This window comes from Asterias amurensis, chromosome 4 (genome assembly GCF_032118995.1).
Source record: "Asterias amurensis chromosome 4, ASM3211899v1".
In the NCBI taxonomy this organism is placed as follows: domain Eukaryota; kingdom Metazoa; phylum Echinodermata; class Asteroidea; order Forcipulatida; family Asteriidae; genus Asterias; species Asterias amurensis.
This window is the reverse complement of record NC_092651.1, coordinates 19,580,758-19,598,162: the sequence shown is the minus strand read 5'-3', so window position 1 is coordinate 19,598,162 and position 17,405 is coordinate 19,580,758. Positions and strand designations below refer to the sequence as shown.

Sequence of the window (17,405 nt, the reverse complement as noted above, 5' to 3'; positions counted from 1 at the left end):
ATGGCGGTCGGATTTTTTGACCCCCTCTTAATGTGACAATAAATGAAATTTACTCTTGTAATATTTTTACTCTTCATTTTTTTTTATATTGCTTTTAATTTTTTTTTTTACAATAATACGTTATTTTCACGTCGTAGTTTTATTATGAGATTTAAAACAAAACAAAAATTGTTATGTGATTTCATGTTTACTTTTTAACATGTTAATTTGTTCGGGCCAAAAATAAATGGGAACCAATTATTTGTTTACTGATTCGGCTTACCCTTCCTGGGTAAATAAAGGAAATAAATAAATAAATCATTTCTGATGTAAGCTGTTGATAAAAAAAAAGAACAATAATTAATCATCGTTGAATGTTTACGTGAGGCACGGGATAACCTTCCGTATTCTGCCACCTCTTTTCACTCATTTTTTTTACAAAAAGGGATATCTCACTGAGGTAAATAAGGAAAGGTATCCGTAAATTACGTAGGCCCTACTAGTTCACATCGAATGAAAAAGTGGTGGCGTGATACGGACAGCTCAGATGCACGTGTGTTAAACACATCATGCCAGACCACACGTGTGCAAAAGAAAATGAAAAGTGCTCACCCCAAAAAAACTGCTTGTAGATACTTCTTTCCAACTGGCAGACCGTAGAGTAAGTCCGTGACATTCTGTCCAGTTACCGCCTGGAGCTGGCCCAGTTTCCGTTCCGGTCTTTCAGTGTTTTGAGAAATAGAATAACTTCCTTTTGTCCATCACACATTAACGCCGCCATTTTTCAAAATGTGCTCGCCACACCGACCGAGGTAGAACTTAGGCCCCGCCTTTTCGTGTTTAGCCTTCCAGTCAAGGCGCACGCATACGGGATGTATCCCGTTCGACGGATGTCGTCGAACGAAGAGATCACGTATACTGCTTGTACACTGCATTCTGATTCAGGTGCGCCAAGAGATAAAGGCTATCCAGCCAAACGAAAGGGCGCCACCAATGGCCCGATTTAGCGTGATGATTCGACTGATTATCTTTTTGCATACAAGCGCACAGGTGACAACCAATTTGTGTACATATACAAATGTATATCTACAGAAATCTATTATTTTCAACAATCAGCAATTAAGCTCACAAGTTCCAAGTATTTTGACTGTTAATTTCATTGAGGATTGTGTTTCAATTAAATAAAGCAGTAAACCAGATCAGTAAACATCAAAGAACATTCCAACTTGTTTAGTTTTTACCAATCATTTATTCTGGAGAGGGTTGAAACCACCCAATTTCCAAATCAGCACTGTACAAAAATAATGCATATTTAATCATTTTTGCATTAACCCTATTAGCATGGCTGCTATAAAAGCATATTATTAGCACAGTTATAGAGTAGATTAAAGTTATAACACTCAAGGTAGTTCAGCCAAGTTATATTAAAATACTTTTCATAAAGTTATACTTTAAGATAGGACAGCCTGCCTATAAAATAGTTAAGGTCGAGTTGAAAACATTTAGCAACATAAAAGAAAGAAATATATAAGCATCAAATGAATAGTATTATGTACACCATGAGATAAGTTATTGACCATATTTTTGACCGCATAAGGGCACTTTTAACAGTGAATTTGCTGGCATCACAAATTTAATTACAATGTTGTCCCTTTTTCACTGTTGTTTTTTATATGGCCAACTACATAAAAATAACAACTTTTCAGAACTGAGAAGTCTAAGATATAGACACACACATGGTGTTATCCCGAACCAAATATACAACAACCAGTTGCTTGACTTGTTTTGCATCTTATGAATTCGGTTCACATTATGCCCTCACAAGGTCAATGACGAATAAAGCAGCAGAAAATAGTTACAGCAATTTCTAATTAAAAATTAGCCACTCTAAGAAGTATAAGTTACAACAATGAAAATAAGTAAACTGCACACTAGAAGAGTATGCCTACAGTAAGAGAGTTGTTTTACAAAGAACACAAACAATCGACAACACTGTAAAACTATACATGAAGTCATCAAGAAAAACAATAAAACACACGTAAATTAGAAATAATGCAAGGCTGGAAATTAAGAAAATACAAGTGAAGTATTCTACTACAACTGGTTAAAGTAAACAGTCAACCTGGATATACAAATTTAAATTATTCATTTTTTAGAAAGCGAAGCAGACCAGCTGTGCAATGTTTGTAGAATCTGTTTCGATAAAATTATTTGAACCATGGTGCCTTGCAAATACTGCATATACCAAAGCCACCAATTTAAGCAAAGTCCTAGCCCTAAGCTGTCAGTTGAAGGGTTTAAAATGGCTGACAAAAGCCCAAGCCAGAGCCGAAACTAGTACAGAGTTTTTTTTTTAGTCAAAAGGAACCAAGCATGCATCTGGCACATGACATCTTGTCACTAATGCATAAGTCAATCAAAATCCAATATACCAATGAAGGTCTTATGTACATGTAAATTTTTTAAATAGTGTACAATACAAAGACTAAACTGGTACCCTGCAAACGGGATCTAATTTCGTTAAGATGGCAAGCAGAAAACCATGCTAAGCAGATTTGTACTTATTACCCTTATGCTTACCACCTAAATAAAAATTGTCAGACCTCTTTGTTTTTACACCCTGATTTATAAATGTCCACCTCGGGGGTGAAAATAATTTTAATGAACCGATGAAAAGTAAGTAAATAGCCCCATGTTTTTGGCCCAATACTAATGTAATATAATACTACCAGGGAAAGAAGCAACCTGTCACATTAAAGGGAAGGTACACGTTTGGTAATTACTCAAAACAAACTTTAACTTAAAAACTGACCGGGTAACGAGCATTGGAGAGCTGTTGATAGTATAAAACATTGTGAGAAACGACTCCCTCTGAAGTAACATAGTTTTTGAGAAAGAGGCTATTTCTCACTAAAATAATAAAAGACTTCTAGCCAGAAGTCTTTTATTCCTATCTGAAAGCACACAAATTCGTCCAACAAGGGTGTTTTTTCTTTCATCATTTTCTCGCCACTTTGATGACCAATTGAGCCCAAATTTGCACAGGCTTGTTATTTTATGCTTATGATGGGATACCAAGTGAGAAGACTGGTCTTTGACAATTACCAAACGTGTACCTTCCCTTTTAGGCCCGGTTCCACTGCAGCGATAACGATAGCGATAACGATAACGACGCAAAGAGAACGCATTCCATTGGTTGAATGAGCGTGTGTGTATTCTGCAAGGAGCAACTCGACAAATAGAATGCGTTTTCTTTGCATCGTGATCGTTATCGTTTTAGTTATCGCTGTAGTGGGACCAGGCCTTTAATCATGAAGTTGCAGGTTCAAGTCCTGCTCTAGTCTTTTTTTGTTATCTAAAGTTTTATCAAATTTACCCTGTCAAATTCCCATGTGGTTTATTACGTGAAAGAAACAGTCTCCCTTTCATTGTATATAACGCAGCATACATCATAGCAAAACATTACAAGCATTTATATTTAGAGAAAACTGTTTCAAGCCTTTTTCTTTTTTTTGAGGAATCGTCCAACAAGGGTGTTTTTTCTTTCATCATTTTCTCGCCACTTTGATGACCAATTGAGCCCAAATTTGCACAGGCTTGTTATTTTATGCTTATGATGGGATACCAAGTGAGAAGACTGGTCTTTGACAATTACCAAACGTGTACCTTCCCTTTTAGGCCCGGTTCCACTGCAGCGATAACGATAGCGATAACGATAACGACGCAAAGAGAACGCATTCCATTGGTTGAATGAGCGTGTGTGTATTCTGCAAGGAGCAATTCGACAAATAGAATGCGTTTTCTTTGCATCGTGATCGTTATCGTTTTAGTTATCGCTGTAGTGGGACCAGGCCTTTAATCATGAAGTTGCAGGTTCAAGTCCTGCTCTAGTCTTTTTTTGTTATCCAAAGTTTTATCAAATTTACCCTGTCAAATTCCCATGTGGTTTATTACATGAAAGAAACAGTCTCCCTTTCATTGTATATAACGCAGCATACATCATAGCAAAACATTACAAGCATTTATATTTAGAGAAAACTGTTTCAAGCGTTTTTTTTTTTGAGGAATTGGCGGGCAAGTTGACTGTAGAGATGTATCAGAGTAATAGCAGGCTATGGACCAAGAAGAAGAAGATTGATTGATTGCCTTAAGATTGGAAGTAATTTAAATAATAAACCACAGAAATAATGATTCAATGAGTGTGTTCATCAATAGAAAAATAGTGGAGGATGATAAAGTTTAAAGATGTAAAACTTTAAAGGAACAGTCACAGAGAATCTAGGGTACACTAAGGTGAAACGTTGAACTTAAAGAAGACTCTTGCGTACGAAGGAATTTATCGAGGGAACCCGAAATGATATCAGGTGAATTGGTCTGAACAAAATTGGTCTATATAGGAAGTGATTAATACTAAGGTCTTTAGCACCACAAGTTCAACAACTTTAAAAAATATTTCCCCTTTGTGTAAGTTTGTCTGGGCTATGTGAAATATCCTAGGCCTAAATAGATAATACTTTACTCAATTAAAACATCAGTCAAAATAACAATACTGGCGATTATCTAAAAAGTAAACTCTAAAAAACAAAAAGCAGTTTTTGAAATCTCTTTCAAAAATGATTGTCATGCAATTTGTGAATATCATTTTCACAATGATAAACCATGGGGGAAACAAAATTTATATATATATTAAATACCATAAAACAATATTATTATTTAAAAAACTTTTTTTAAATAGTCCAAATGCTGTTTGAATACATGAAACAAAAAGGTTGAAACTACTTTGACTCTTTTGGGTAAACTGGGATTAGAAGATCCAGCTTCTGATTAAAGAACTATTTTAAACAGTTTTTTTTATTTTTTTTTTTTAAACATTTTCCAGTCTTTGTTTGCAGACTTTAATTTCAATTTTGACATAGTTTTCATTTGATAATAATATATGAAAACATCACATCTCCTAATCTTTTGTTGTCCCTTTTCAAACAGAGAAGAACGCTGTACCATTATTACACTACATCATACTTGAGTTTATGTACAAGCTCTTTTTACATCAGTTTTTTGCCACTTCTAACAAGCAGGAGCAAATACTTAAAAAAATACTCAACAAAAGAGGGTGGCAATAAGTTACAAAACTTGCTTCCTGTCATTGCATTAATAATTAATTAATTAATGAAGAATTATACTTATTACACATTATTAATTGAATATTATTCACATACTTTGAAAATCACGATCTCCTTCTTCATGATTTCTTCCGGAAAATGTCCACTCTCTATAATACATATATACATATGTAAAAAAATTATTACAAAAAGATCTGTTTAACCTTTATTAACATTAGTTTGATAATTATGCTACATACAACTGTTACTTGTTTTAATTTAATATACTTCATTATATTATTAATATGGCACATCATATCTTATCCAGGCATAACAGGGATTTTCTTTTCAGCCAAGAATTACCAGATACTTATATAATCTTCCTCCCTTCAAAATGCCTATTTATCGTCTTGCACACAACCTATCAATCTTGGATGTCACGTAACCCAGGCCCAATTTCAGAAAGCTGTTTAGCAGAAACAGCAAATTTTACTGCTGCGCCAAATTTAGAAGGGAACCACTCACAAACAATTAAACTTTACATTGTAGTGACCTGTTTCAGTTAAGCTAGATCAACAGCTTTATAAAATTGGTTCCCGGTTTAAATTGTTTGTGTGCATGGAAGTGGTTTCAACCACTTAAACAAAACCCAATCTATTATTTCATTCAACTTCTGGGACAAACAAAAACTACAACAACAAACAGATAGCAGACAGTAAATATTGGGCATGCCTGCATTGAGTTTGTCTGGAACCTTCGCTATGCAAGTTACTCCATTAATAAGTGACTGACGACACCAAAATCCTCCAATAAATATCAAGTTCTTAAAGTAACTGAGATCTCTTCTTGAGAGCACAGACTCAGTCCATTTCTGGTTTTGCATCTTTGCTCCTTCCAAATAAGAGTTTGCATATAAAGTATATCTCATCTTGTACTTCTGGTATCATCACTCAGACTTCAGGAATCTTGGCAAACGTCAGCAAAGAAATGTAGAAGAAAAGAAGTTTGACTTCTTGGAAGCACTCTTAAAAGCATACCGGTGGCCGTTAATACAGCCCAACATCCTAAACGTTGTCACACACTATTTAGGCTGTTGGGGAACTGCTGGGAGCAGGAAGACTTTTTGGCTTCAGCTTGTTCATAAAACAGCAGTTCTTTAATCGGAAAGACATTAATGTTTCTCGTTCTTCGATTTGTTGTAGTCCGTCTGCTTCAGACTGGTGACTGTAAACTTTCAGGCACTCTGAGTAGCGTTATGGCGTTACCATCAAACGCTACCTCGGGAAAGACCTCTGGGTCTAACGCGTAGTGACCTTCGTACCCAGTGAGGAAGCCATTTTCAAAAATATTATCCCTCTCCGAGGCGGTCCAGTTTATCGTGCCTCGGCGACTGTTCACAATTTTCATCCTTTCGTTTCGCCAAGCTTGCGCTATGGCTATTTCCTTAGCCTGTGATAGCACCATGGTCCTGGCAGCGTCTAATGTTACGCCGTACATGATCTTCCAGGTGATGTGTTCTGTGAGCAGCGTAATGAAAGTGATGTTAGCTTGAGGTGAAGACCTCGCTGCAATCACCATCGTGCCATCCTCCAAGAACATGTTTAGACTCGCAACCTCCGGGATGAGATCCAAGGTATCGAGGTCCTCCTCCGCATCGTTTGGTTTCATGAAATATCTGACATCTCGACCGCTCTCAGTGTGGCGCAATCTCTGCAAGATTTCTGCTCCGCTAACAACGGCAATAAGTTTCTGTGTGTTATCTCCGATGGGTCCAAAGGCCTCAACTGCGATTTTGTCTTGCTCCAAGGTGAGCAAGACGCTTCCTCCGATGAGGGCGGGGCTACTTGTGAACTCCACCGGGGGGATGGAGGTGGATCTGGAGTCGGTGGCAAGATGGTCTACTGGGAGAGCTTTGAAGTTGGTGTACATTAAGTCCATGTGGAGACCAGCCTGACAGTCCAATGCAGTAGACGGCTGTGGAGTTAAAAAGATAAATTCTTAGTTAGTTTGAGAGGAGACTTGAGTAAGATGGGAGAGAAAGTCTGTGTTTGTAAGAGTAATAATAAAACCTGTGAACAATATTTACAGCAAATCACACAAAAAGGCATTAGACAATACTTAGATAAAAACTAACCTAGTACAACATTATCATGGACTTTTCCCAGCAGAGCAAAACACTGTACACTGACAAACAGGTTTGCAATACAATACCTAAATTCAAATAATTAGTGTTCAATCAATCACTCATTAGCTCATTCTAAGTTGCTACATAGCAGCCAAAAATGTAAACTGTGTAAGGTAATTTATTTTTGAAAAAGTCGATTTGAAGAATTAGGAAAATTAAAACTTTACAGAGCTAAGTTCCCTTGTAGTTAAATATTTGATAAATCTTAAAAGAACATGGGGAAGTTCAAAATTAATCAAATTGGATCATCAATTTTTAAAAGGAAAGAAAGTAGGAATAAACTTAAAAAGGGAAAACAAAAAAGTAAGGGAAACATCTGACAAAAGATTCGAACTCACGAAAGTACTGAAAGTACTGAGTACTTAAAGGGAAGGTGTAAGGGCAAGGGTAGAAAAAAATTATAATAAGTGTGAATAAAAATTACAGGAGAAACAGGTGATAGTATTAGACAAATCAGACTTTGAATTTCATCTTTAAAAAGGCAAGACCATTATTTCATTTTAGCATTCATAGAATCTTTTGAAACAACACCAATAAGGCCAAGACCAGGGCAACAGAGACCGTGCCTTCCCCGTTCGTCACTTCAAGGTCTCAAAAATCGTCATGCGTTGGCAAATATTATTTTATAGAATATAAAAGGAAAATAACACCAACTATTAAATAACAATGATTTTACACTATAAAAGGAAAAAAAGGAGAAAAGAAAAACTAAAACAGACCTTTGCCCACGAGGTTGCTATGGCGCTATCCTTCCATGGCGATCGGTAGGAATCAACCTTCTCTATCTGTCCGTTTCGATTCAACTGTGGGATCATATTGTTGATGTCATATCCAAGCACTGGGAACCAACTCCAAAGATCTGAGGACGCAAGAAACAAGACAAACTATTAATATTGTTTAACCCTTTTACATACTTTACACATTTTCAACCCAAAACAGTGTCCTTACCGAGCAGTCTAGCCTAGCGAGCCAGGCTAAAGCTCTGAGCTTAATTTCAAAGAGGTGCTCAAACAAGTGCTGGCAAAACAAAGACAGTCGACGAAGAAAATATTTGATTTTACTTAAGCTTGTCACAACTTAATGAGTGGACTTATTTTGGGACATTATATGACTTGTGACTTGACTTGAGCAAAGATGACTTGTGACTTGACTTGACTTAAGAAAAAATTACTTGGTTAAAACATTGGTATTATGTGGTGAGATGTTTCAGCTGGTAACCTTATTCTAGTAAGCAACAATGTCTGTTGTTTTGTCTGTATTTGTTTGTTTATTTAGATAGTCTTCCCGTCAAGGGAATTCGGTAAACTAACAAGCTGGCAACAGCCTATCTCCATCATGCATGATTTATCGTCTATAATTGTAAATTGCACAATTTGTGCTAAAGGTACTTTTTGTTCTGGGAAAACACCAGTAAACACTTCATTCTTACCTGACAGGTAATGGCTCTCTGTGTCCTTCCCAACAAAGATATTCCCGCTGAACGTGTACATATTGAAGGCTTTTGTCCGCGACGTCTGTGTGATATCCTTGAAGAACTTCAGATCCGGAGAGGTCCAGCGGCCGCTCAAAGGATCATAATCTCTTCGATCAAAATGTACCAGCCTGGTCATGGGGTCGTAGATGCCGCCCTGGAACCCGATGTGTAAGAGGAAGTCGGGGTTGGAATCGCTTAGGACTAGTCCAAGAGGATCCAGTTTGATCTCCTTCAAGATCTCACCATTTTCGTTGAAGATGGAGAGGGGTGAGCCGACGTGATTGGACGTGACGTACAGCTGTGTCTGACCCTGGCGAAGCGCAAACAGGAAACCCTGGAGGTCGTACTCCAACGTGGTCATCTCGCGCGCTGAATGGTCATAGATGTGTGTTACACGCGTGGGGTTTGTGATGTCACCATAGAAGAACTGTACCTGCCGGCCGGTGTGGTCTTTCCTCCAGATGCGGCGACCGATACCGTCGTATTTGTAGCGGACATCGTACATGCGAGGTTTGTAAGCATGCATAAGCAGACAGTTTGAGTTATACTCAAAGATCTCCTCTCCCCTCTGGGATAGGACGCCGTCCATGTCAAGCTGGTAGTCCACAGTCCCCACCCCGATGATACGATCCTGGTCATCGTAGTGTAGCATCTTGATGGAACCCTGGTAACTGATGGAGGCGATGTTGCCGTTCTCATCATACGTGTAACTCCACATCAAACGTTGGTCCACCCAGACTTCTTTGAGTTGACCGTTGGAATCAAATTTGTAATCCGTCTGATGAGTATCCTCAGTGTCAGTGAGTATACACCGGGCGATACGCCCCGTCGCATGATAAAGGAGCGACATACTGACGATGGTACCCACTCCGCCAAGCTGGTAACTAACATCCTGCAGCAGTGCGTATGTACCATACTGTTTCCTCAACTGCAGGTAAGAGTCGGCGATGGTGTGCGTCACAGCATCAGGGTAAGTCACAGAGAAGAACCCCATCTGTTTGACGCGTCCCGTCTCACCATCGTATATCAACTCCTTAAGATGCAGAACTGTGGTGTTGAACTCCGCCGCGATGGAAGCTGCTCGTAAGGTAGCATCGTAGACGTAATCAAACCGGGCGTGCATTAATCCTTCAAACCCTGTAGTGCGCACCAGCATCTGTTCCACCAGGGGTCCATTGTGATTGAAGCGCATCGAGTTGCGGAACTTCCCCTGCTGCAGCTCAATGGTCTTGACCTGGTCGGAGTTACCATGGTAACTGTACTCAACAGATGTCTCTCCAAAGATGACATCGGCCATGCGGTCCTTGTTGTCGTAGAGGTACGTCACGCGCCGCCCGGTACCGGGGAAGAATGTACTCAGCAGGTTACCTGATTGGCTGTGGTCTTGCATCACCCAGGGTGTATTGTCATCACTGGAGTAAATGTTTCGGGTGTAGCCCGGTGAGACGATAGTTTTAACATTATGTCTTATTCCGGACGGCATGGTAACCATCTGGAGGTTGCCAGAGTTGTCGTATTGCATAGTGTAGTGCTGCTCTTCTGGTAGAGTGACTTCAGATGGCTGAGATAAGAAAAGAACAGTGTATTTAAACAAAATTCAATCACAAAACAAAATTACAATCCATCTGTTTTAAAACACATAAGAGGAATGCAAAATTCAACAGGCGTTAACTTGGGGGTTTGCCTCAAGGTGTTTTTAAAATATTTTTTGGGGGTTATCCGCGTTTCAATGCTGTTTCATGTTGTTTAAAACTGCATTTCCTCCCAACACCAAGCACAAGCCCACCACTTTTTTGCTGTTGCTGATTTTTTTAATGAGAACTTCCTCACTTTTCTCTTCTTAAAAATCTTAACAAACGATTTCACTAAAGCACTCTCTCTCTCTCTTAGACTTAAATCATTGAAAACTTCACTGCAAAGCCTTGTTTTCCAGGGACAGAGATGCTGTTTATGTAGAATTACAACCCAAAGTATTTTAAAGAACCAAATTAGTTTACTGGAAACAATTAGTTTACATTAGTTTACACGAAAAGTCACTTCTAAAGTCTCTTCTTGAAAGAAGCAGTGGTTCTGAAAAGAACCACAGGTGAGCACAATCTCAACAATGTGAACAGTGTGCTCCCTACGCCAACGTGAGAAATAATTAGCCATTGCCAGAACCTGTGCCTTTTTTATATGTGATCTTAAGTGAAGAATCTTTACCTGTGCAGCTCGGCCGTATCCAAAACTCCACAGGCTGTTGTTTGTATGGAGACGACTAATCAATCGTCCCTCCACATCGTAGAAGAACGCTTCAAACATCAACCCCCTCTGCCAGCGGGTCATCCTGCCGTACGGGTCATAGGTCGCATTGGTCACCTCCATGGGGTAATTTGGGCGCCACTCGATGGGAAGTCCTGCTTCATTGTGGGTGATGATGAGTATCGGGATGCCGTCTGCGTTCAGTAGGGTCTCTTTCTTGGTGTAGCGATTGTACTCCAGAGTGAAGACCTGCTCCCCGTTGATCTGAGGAAAGCATTCATTGTATCCCATTAGTGACAAAATACTTCATTTGTAACAGTTTCAAAAGTCAGTCATTTGCCCACCATGCAAAGTCAATAGTTGTGTTTGGAATTGTGCAAAAAGGAGCTGGGCTCAAATTCACAAAGGGATAGATGAGTTGTCAGTATCCCATCTTCGTAAGTGCAGTTTGTTTGGATATCACAAAATTGTTTTTTATATTATGTTAAAGCTCCTGCCAAATGCAGTTTGGCAAAAAGAAACATCAAATTTTTCAGAAAAACATTCACCTGTTTTTTTTTATTATATATTTTTCAAACTTGTAAGCGCATTTAACGACCTTTTGGCTTTTACGAGTATGGAATTGCAAATAGTAACCTTAGCACTAAGTTGAAGAGTTGTTTATATCACATAATAATCTAAAGTGATTTTTCGTTTCATTACTATTTTTTTTTATTTTTATTTTTTATGATAGAAAATAAAACAAGCTGTTGCAAACTGCTTCCCAACCAAAAGGAACAATAAAGCCAAAAAGAGTGACGGCCTGACATATTTCCACCCTAGCAGAGTCTTTTATCTATATATATATCAAAACGAGGATAAAGAGAAAAAAACAAAACAGACACACTATAAGCTCATATTCTGACTATTTCTATTTTTTTAGTTATTATCTACTCTAATCCTGCCAATGATCAGTATCTTCTTCCTATCCAACCTCCCCGGCGGCCATAGAATCGCCAATCCAGCCGGTTGACCAGGTCCTCTGGTAGGATGATCTTACGTTTTGTCATGACAGCATACGGGTCGTCTTCGTACACAGGATGAGAGTCTCTCTCCAGCAGGACGCTGACACCGTTAGGGTAGCTCAGGGAGAACTGGCCGTCGTGACGGGACTGGATGATCGTCGCCATCAGGTCAGCTGTTTTAAATTTAGAAGAAGGAAAAAAACAGATATTGAATATTTTTTTCACTTGCACTTTTTATGTTACCGGTATGAAAAGAATTCTTCCTAGAAACATTTCAGATCAAAGTTGCCTTACTGTTTCACCCTCCTGTTCTTCCCTCGACGTTTCACCCCTTAAAGGGTCTTGGTACTTGTTGTAGGACACAAAACACAATGTCCACAGATTTACATTAAACTCACACAGTTTGAAGATGGTGATAGTTGAAGGCTACCTTAACATTTTACTTGCTGAGGTGCTGTAGTTTTTGACAAAAGAGTAAAACAAGTCAAGAAAATAATTTTCGTTCTAGGATACAAAAATAATTTCAGCAAGTGAAATGTATTTTCGTGACATTGTTTTACTCATTTCTCAAACACTATGGCACTTCAGCAAGTAACATTTAAGGAAGAGCCTTCTAATATCTTCATTGTGTTTTGTCCAACAAAAAGCACCCAAATCCTTAAAGTTATTCTCCTTTTTACAAATTGATGGTTTTTTGTTGTCGTGACAAGTTACTCACCTTGTAGAAGTGTCTGCTCAGTAAGCCAAGCATGTTGCAACGTAGAGCTGATGAAGTTAGCACTTCCTGGCTCAGTCATTTCGACGATGGAGTGGGAATCGTTGGTGCGAGATCTCAGTTTGGTGACCTGACCTGTGGGCCATGTCACTTTTTCCAAAAGTCCCTGGTCATTATAACTATAATAAAATAATTTAAAAAAAAACGCAGATTAGTTTGTTTTATATGTTCAACCTAAATTTATTAAAATTGACCCATTCAGTTTCCCTTGCCGTTTATTACTTAAGAATTTGAAATAAAAAGTCACATCATCTTAATATAATCCCTCTCCTGCCACTCCTGCCACAGGTTGAAAACTTGAGTGCCATTTCTAGCTGTAATAAGGCATTCATAGGTTATATGGAGACCACCAAAATAGGGCTAGATCAAGATTATATTGTAGTGAATTCCACTCAGCTGGAGGACACCATTAGGATATAAAGTAAGATCTCTTAGTTAAATATAAATAGTAGTTTAGTAAAAGTATTTGTGAGAGCCAATATTTGACTGAAGTCACTGACCAGCGCCGCCAAATGAGACTTAATTTCTGGCCAGACTCAGAAATAGGGTAAGTGTAAATAATTGTAAGCATTTACCCTATAATATCTTGTGCATCAAGTCAAAGTTGCCACTTATGTGTGATGGAAAATATGCAAGAATTTGTATGGAATACTCACTCGTAGACATGTTGCAGCACATTCCCACTGTACTTGGACATCAATAGGCCTGCTCCATCCTCATGATACCCCAGTCTGGTAACTTGACTACCATCACCATTGGCAATCCTCGTCAACATACCATTCTCATTGAGTGTCAACTCCACGCTATCCCCACTGGACGGGACCAGTTTCAACAGTGCACCGGATTGGTCACGAGCTATCGACAACTCCGTGCCGGGTCCGTCAGAGATGGACTTAAGCTTCATGTTACTGTCGTAGGTGAAGTTAAGCGACACCAGCTCAGTCAGGGTATCACGGGAGGTCAGGTGGAAGCCACGTTGGTTGAAGCGGTAGATCTCGCGCCGATCTGGTGAGGGCAGCTCATAGACTTTCTCTTCCATCAATTCAGGTATATCCAGGGTGACTTTTCGGATGCGAAGATTGCCCTGATCAGCAATGAGGAGGTCATCGTTGGAGTTGACAGCCAGTGCAATCGGGATGTTGAGGTTCGCGTCAACGGCAAAGAGCTGATCCTGGTTGAAGCAGACGCATTCAGAGTCCCGACAATCACATTCGGAGTCCCGACCAGCGTACCAAGAGATGATGCCATCGGTGGTGATGCGACGGACGCGGTGGAATTGAAGATAGTCTGTCTCGGCGACGAAGAGATCCCCGGTGCTGGAGAAGGTAATGGCGCGTGGGTCCATGAGTTCTTCCTGAGTGGCAAGCTTTGGTCCCGACTGGATCCCACTAATGATGTGATCCTCGTTGGAAGGACCCAACTGCGGGGAGCCGTTGAAGGGGCAGTTGTGGGGCACACCTGCGATGACTGTGGCCAGACCGTCTGTACTGATACGCAGGATGACACTTTCGTCAATCACATAGACGGAATCGTCAAGGGGGTTGACTGCGATATCCGTAGGCCACTGTAACTTAACCTGTGAAAGTAACAAACAATAATGAAGCATTACCAACAAGTCTTGCTTAAGAACGCAAATGTCAAGACCGGGACTTGAACCCACTCCCTGTCGATCAGAAACACCAGAGGACAAGTCCAGCATGCCTGACTGCTCAGCCACAACATGTCAGAAACAAATGTTCATTCCACTCTGTTTTGGTACAGTTTTGAGGCAAGACGAACAATAAGTTTGGGGACACTTAGTTTGGGAACACGTCGGGTACCATTTATTCTGGTTTTATTATTTTTTTTATTTAAAAACCTGAACTTTCTACATATACTGAATGTTGAACACTGTGATTTAGATGACGTTAAATGCCAAAATGAAGGAGAATCTTGAGGTTCTGTTTTTTACCTGATCAAAGGACATGGAGCTGGTACATTTAGGAAGTCTGGTAGGACCAACCACGGAGTGTGACCCAATCAAAGTGCTGATGATGCCCTCTTGGATCTTTCTAACCACAGTCCCATCAACGAAGTAGATTGTGCCATCTCTGCCCACAGCAATGCCTACAAAGAAAATATCAAAGAAAATACATTTACTAATGGTCATGCACTGCGCTGGCTTTGATTTTTACTTTTTCAGAAGTATTCTGAAATTTAAGAAGGAAACCATGTCAATACACGTTTTATTAAAGAAACAAGTAATTTTTACAAACTATTTCATAACCAAACATTTTAACATGGTTTAGTTTCTGATTTTGAAAAAAAGGAACAATTTGATACCTATGTTTCATTTATGAGGGGTCAAAACTGCATGGGGTGCATAAGCCCCCCAAAAATTTGAAAGTTGATGGAAAGTTGCCAATGCATTATACATCAAAACTAAAACTGCATAATTTCTTTTGAGCATTGATCAGCAAACTGCATAAACTTTAAATACAGTCAGCTCTCGTTATAAAGAGCACAGTTAAGGAGAGGTTCTGCTTTAGTAAAGAGTATATTCTGAAGTTCCGAATCTCATTTCTATCTTGTTTCTTTGTTTTGCTGTGCTCTTACTAGAAACATTCCTGTTATTAAGGGGAAATTTGGCCAGTCCAAGTGACCTTGTTAAAATGAGAATCGACTGTAGTTAGGGAATTAGAAAAAGATTTGAGTCAAGACGTCATGATGTTGACAGGCAGTCAGTTCACAGAAGATGGGTTACGCACCTTTAGGGTCCAATAGCTTTGCCTCGGTGGCCGGTCTGTTATCGCCACATCCATCTGGATCAGCTGGCAGACAGGGAGACCCGGTACCAGCGATCAGGGCTAGGTTACTGGAGATGTTTGGAATGTTCTCCAGATTCCTGACCTTATAAATCTGACGAGTCTGTCCATCGGAGAGATAGAGGGCGCCTGTCAAAGGGCTGACTGCGAGGTAGAACTTGTATGAAGGATTGTAACTGAAAAAAGAAACAAATACATTTTTTGAAAAAAGGGTAACTTTTCCCCCCACAATCAGCATTGAACATATTACTTAAAAACCTTACACTTTTGATCTGTGGCTGTGCTTCGTAACCATAAATGGGTCGATGTGGCAGGCTGCCAAAAGTCACCTTTATATTTCAGTGGCTCAATCACACTGTAGCTGCATTCTTCATTTCAGATTCTCAGCTGGGAGTGTGGATGATTAGCCTGCCACAATCTACTAGTGACCGATGCCAAAGCCAAATTTCAAAAGTAAATTGTAAAAGTAAAATGGTAAAATGCTCAGCGTGGTCCAGTGGTTAGAATGCAGGACTTGCAACCACAAGGTTGTTGGTTTGTAACCTACCAAACTAACTCCTGATTTCACAACGACTAGAATATAAGTACTGTTGTTTAGTTTACTGAATCACAAGTTCTTAACTTGTGTAGACAGTAATCATAGACTTTCAACAACTTTCTGTATAAGAGAGATTGGTTGTTGCCAGCTTTGTGTTTATATCCCCTTGTGGGAGTTTGCCATGTTCCCTTGGCGGGAAAACAGTCTCAACAAACAATCAAATAAACCAACAAACAAACAGTATCCGGAGTCATTCTGCCAATGCTCACCTCAACTGAAGTATATTTGTCGCATTGCCGTACTGATCAATTCTCCTGATGAAGTTGTAATCACCGACGTAAACGTCTCCCTGGGGGCTGGTTGCCAAGGCCATGGGGGCCAGCATGCGATTATTCTTGGCCCGGCCAGTGCATGATGAGCAGTCCTCGCTACGCTGTCGTCCATTACCCATGATGGAGCGGATAAATGCAGGCTGGGCATGGTAGTATACTCGCTGACCGTTGCCAAGACTCAGAATACCTGAGTGATAATTGAAGCAAATTTGAACTTAAAATTAAAAACAGTTTCATCTAGTTTAAATGCAAGAACTTCAAGAAAATATCAAGCATGTTAGCAAAAATGAAGAGAGTACCAGCTTAAAACTTTACATCTTTGATTATCAGATTTTTTAAGAAGAGTTACAAGTAATAAAAATAGTGGCTTCTTATATAATGCGAAAATCCGTCACCCAGTGATGCTCAAGGCACTTTAAACATACAGTATTTCCCTGTAAAAATACGTTTTAAAGTGATTTGAAAATGTTTGAGTTGAGATATTTAAAAAAAAAAAAATTGATTTGAAATAAAAGTTGGTACTAAGTGCAATATTCTAAATGAAAAAAGGTGAAGGCTTGTGAACACTTCAAGAAGGTATCCAATGGAAATTAAGAACATGATAATCTTACCTTTTTCAGGGTTATAATTGTGATGTACAGGCAGCTGCCATCCCCCTAGGTCCATGGAGCCCCAATCTGCAACATCTATTGGCATCCTCTGCTTCCTCCAGATGATATGATGACAACCTTGATACTCATAACCAACAGATACTGGGGGAGATGGAAAGAAAAAGAAGATTGTTCATCCGTGTTTTACAAATTAGTATTATCTAAGGTTTTGATACCTTTTGTAGATCCAGTATTTTACCATAACATGAACCCCTACTCACTGTGATTAAAGATGTATGATATATAATTTACCTTTGGTTTTAGCTTCATTAGTCATCAAGTTTTTGAGGGGGAAAAAAAAGTGAAAATCACATAGCAAACCAG

General features: G+C 39.3%; 1 protein-coding gene across 1 annotated transcript in view; it reads right to left on the bottom strand.

The window, feature by feature from the left end:
- Positions 1 to 1,205: 1,205 nt before the first annotated feature.
- LOC139935756 (teneurin-3-like) overlaps positions 1,206 to 17,405 on the bottom strand; it is an 84,263-nt gene continuing 68,063 nt past the window's right edge. Inside the window, 12 exon segments of the mRNA XM_071930321.1 lie at positions 1,206 to 7,052; positions 7,983 to 8,122; positions 8,693 to 10,298; positions 10,940 to 11,242; positions 11,912 to 11,949; positions 11,952 to 12,155; positions 12,701 to 12,876; positions 13,414 to 14,333; positions 14,709 to 14,863; positions 15,505 to 15,737; positions 16,369 to 16,618; positions 17,043 to 17,183. Of these exon segments, the coding sequence (XP_071786422.1) occupies positions 6,291 to 7,052; positions 7,983 to 8,122; positions 8,693 to 10,298; positions 10,940 to 11,242; positions 11,912 to 11,949; positions 11,952 to 12,155; positions 12,701 to 12,876; positions 13,414 to 14,333; positions 14,709 to 14,863; positions 15,505 to 15,737; positions 16,369 to 16,618; positions 17,043 to 17,183 (4,928 nt within the window). The 3' untranslated portion in view covers positions 1,206 to 6,290.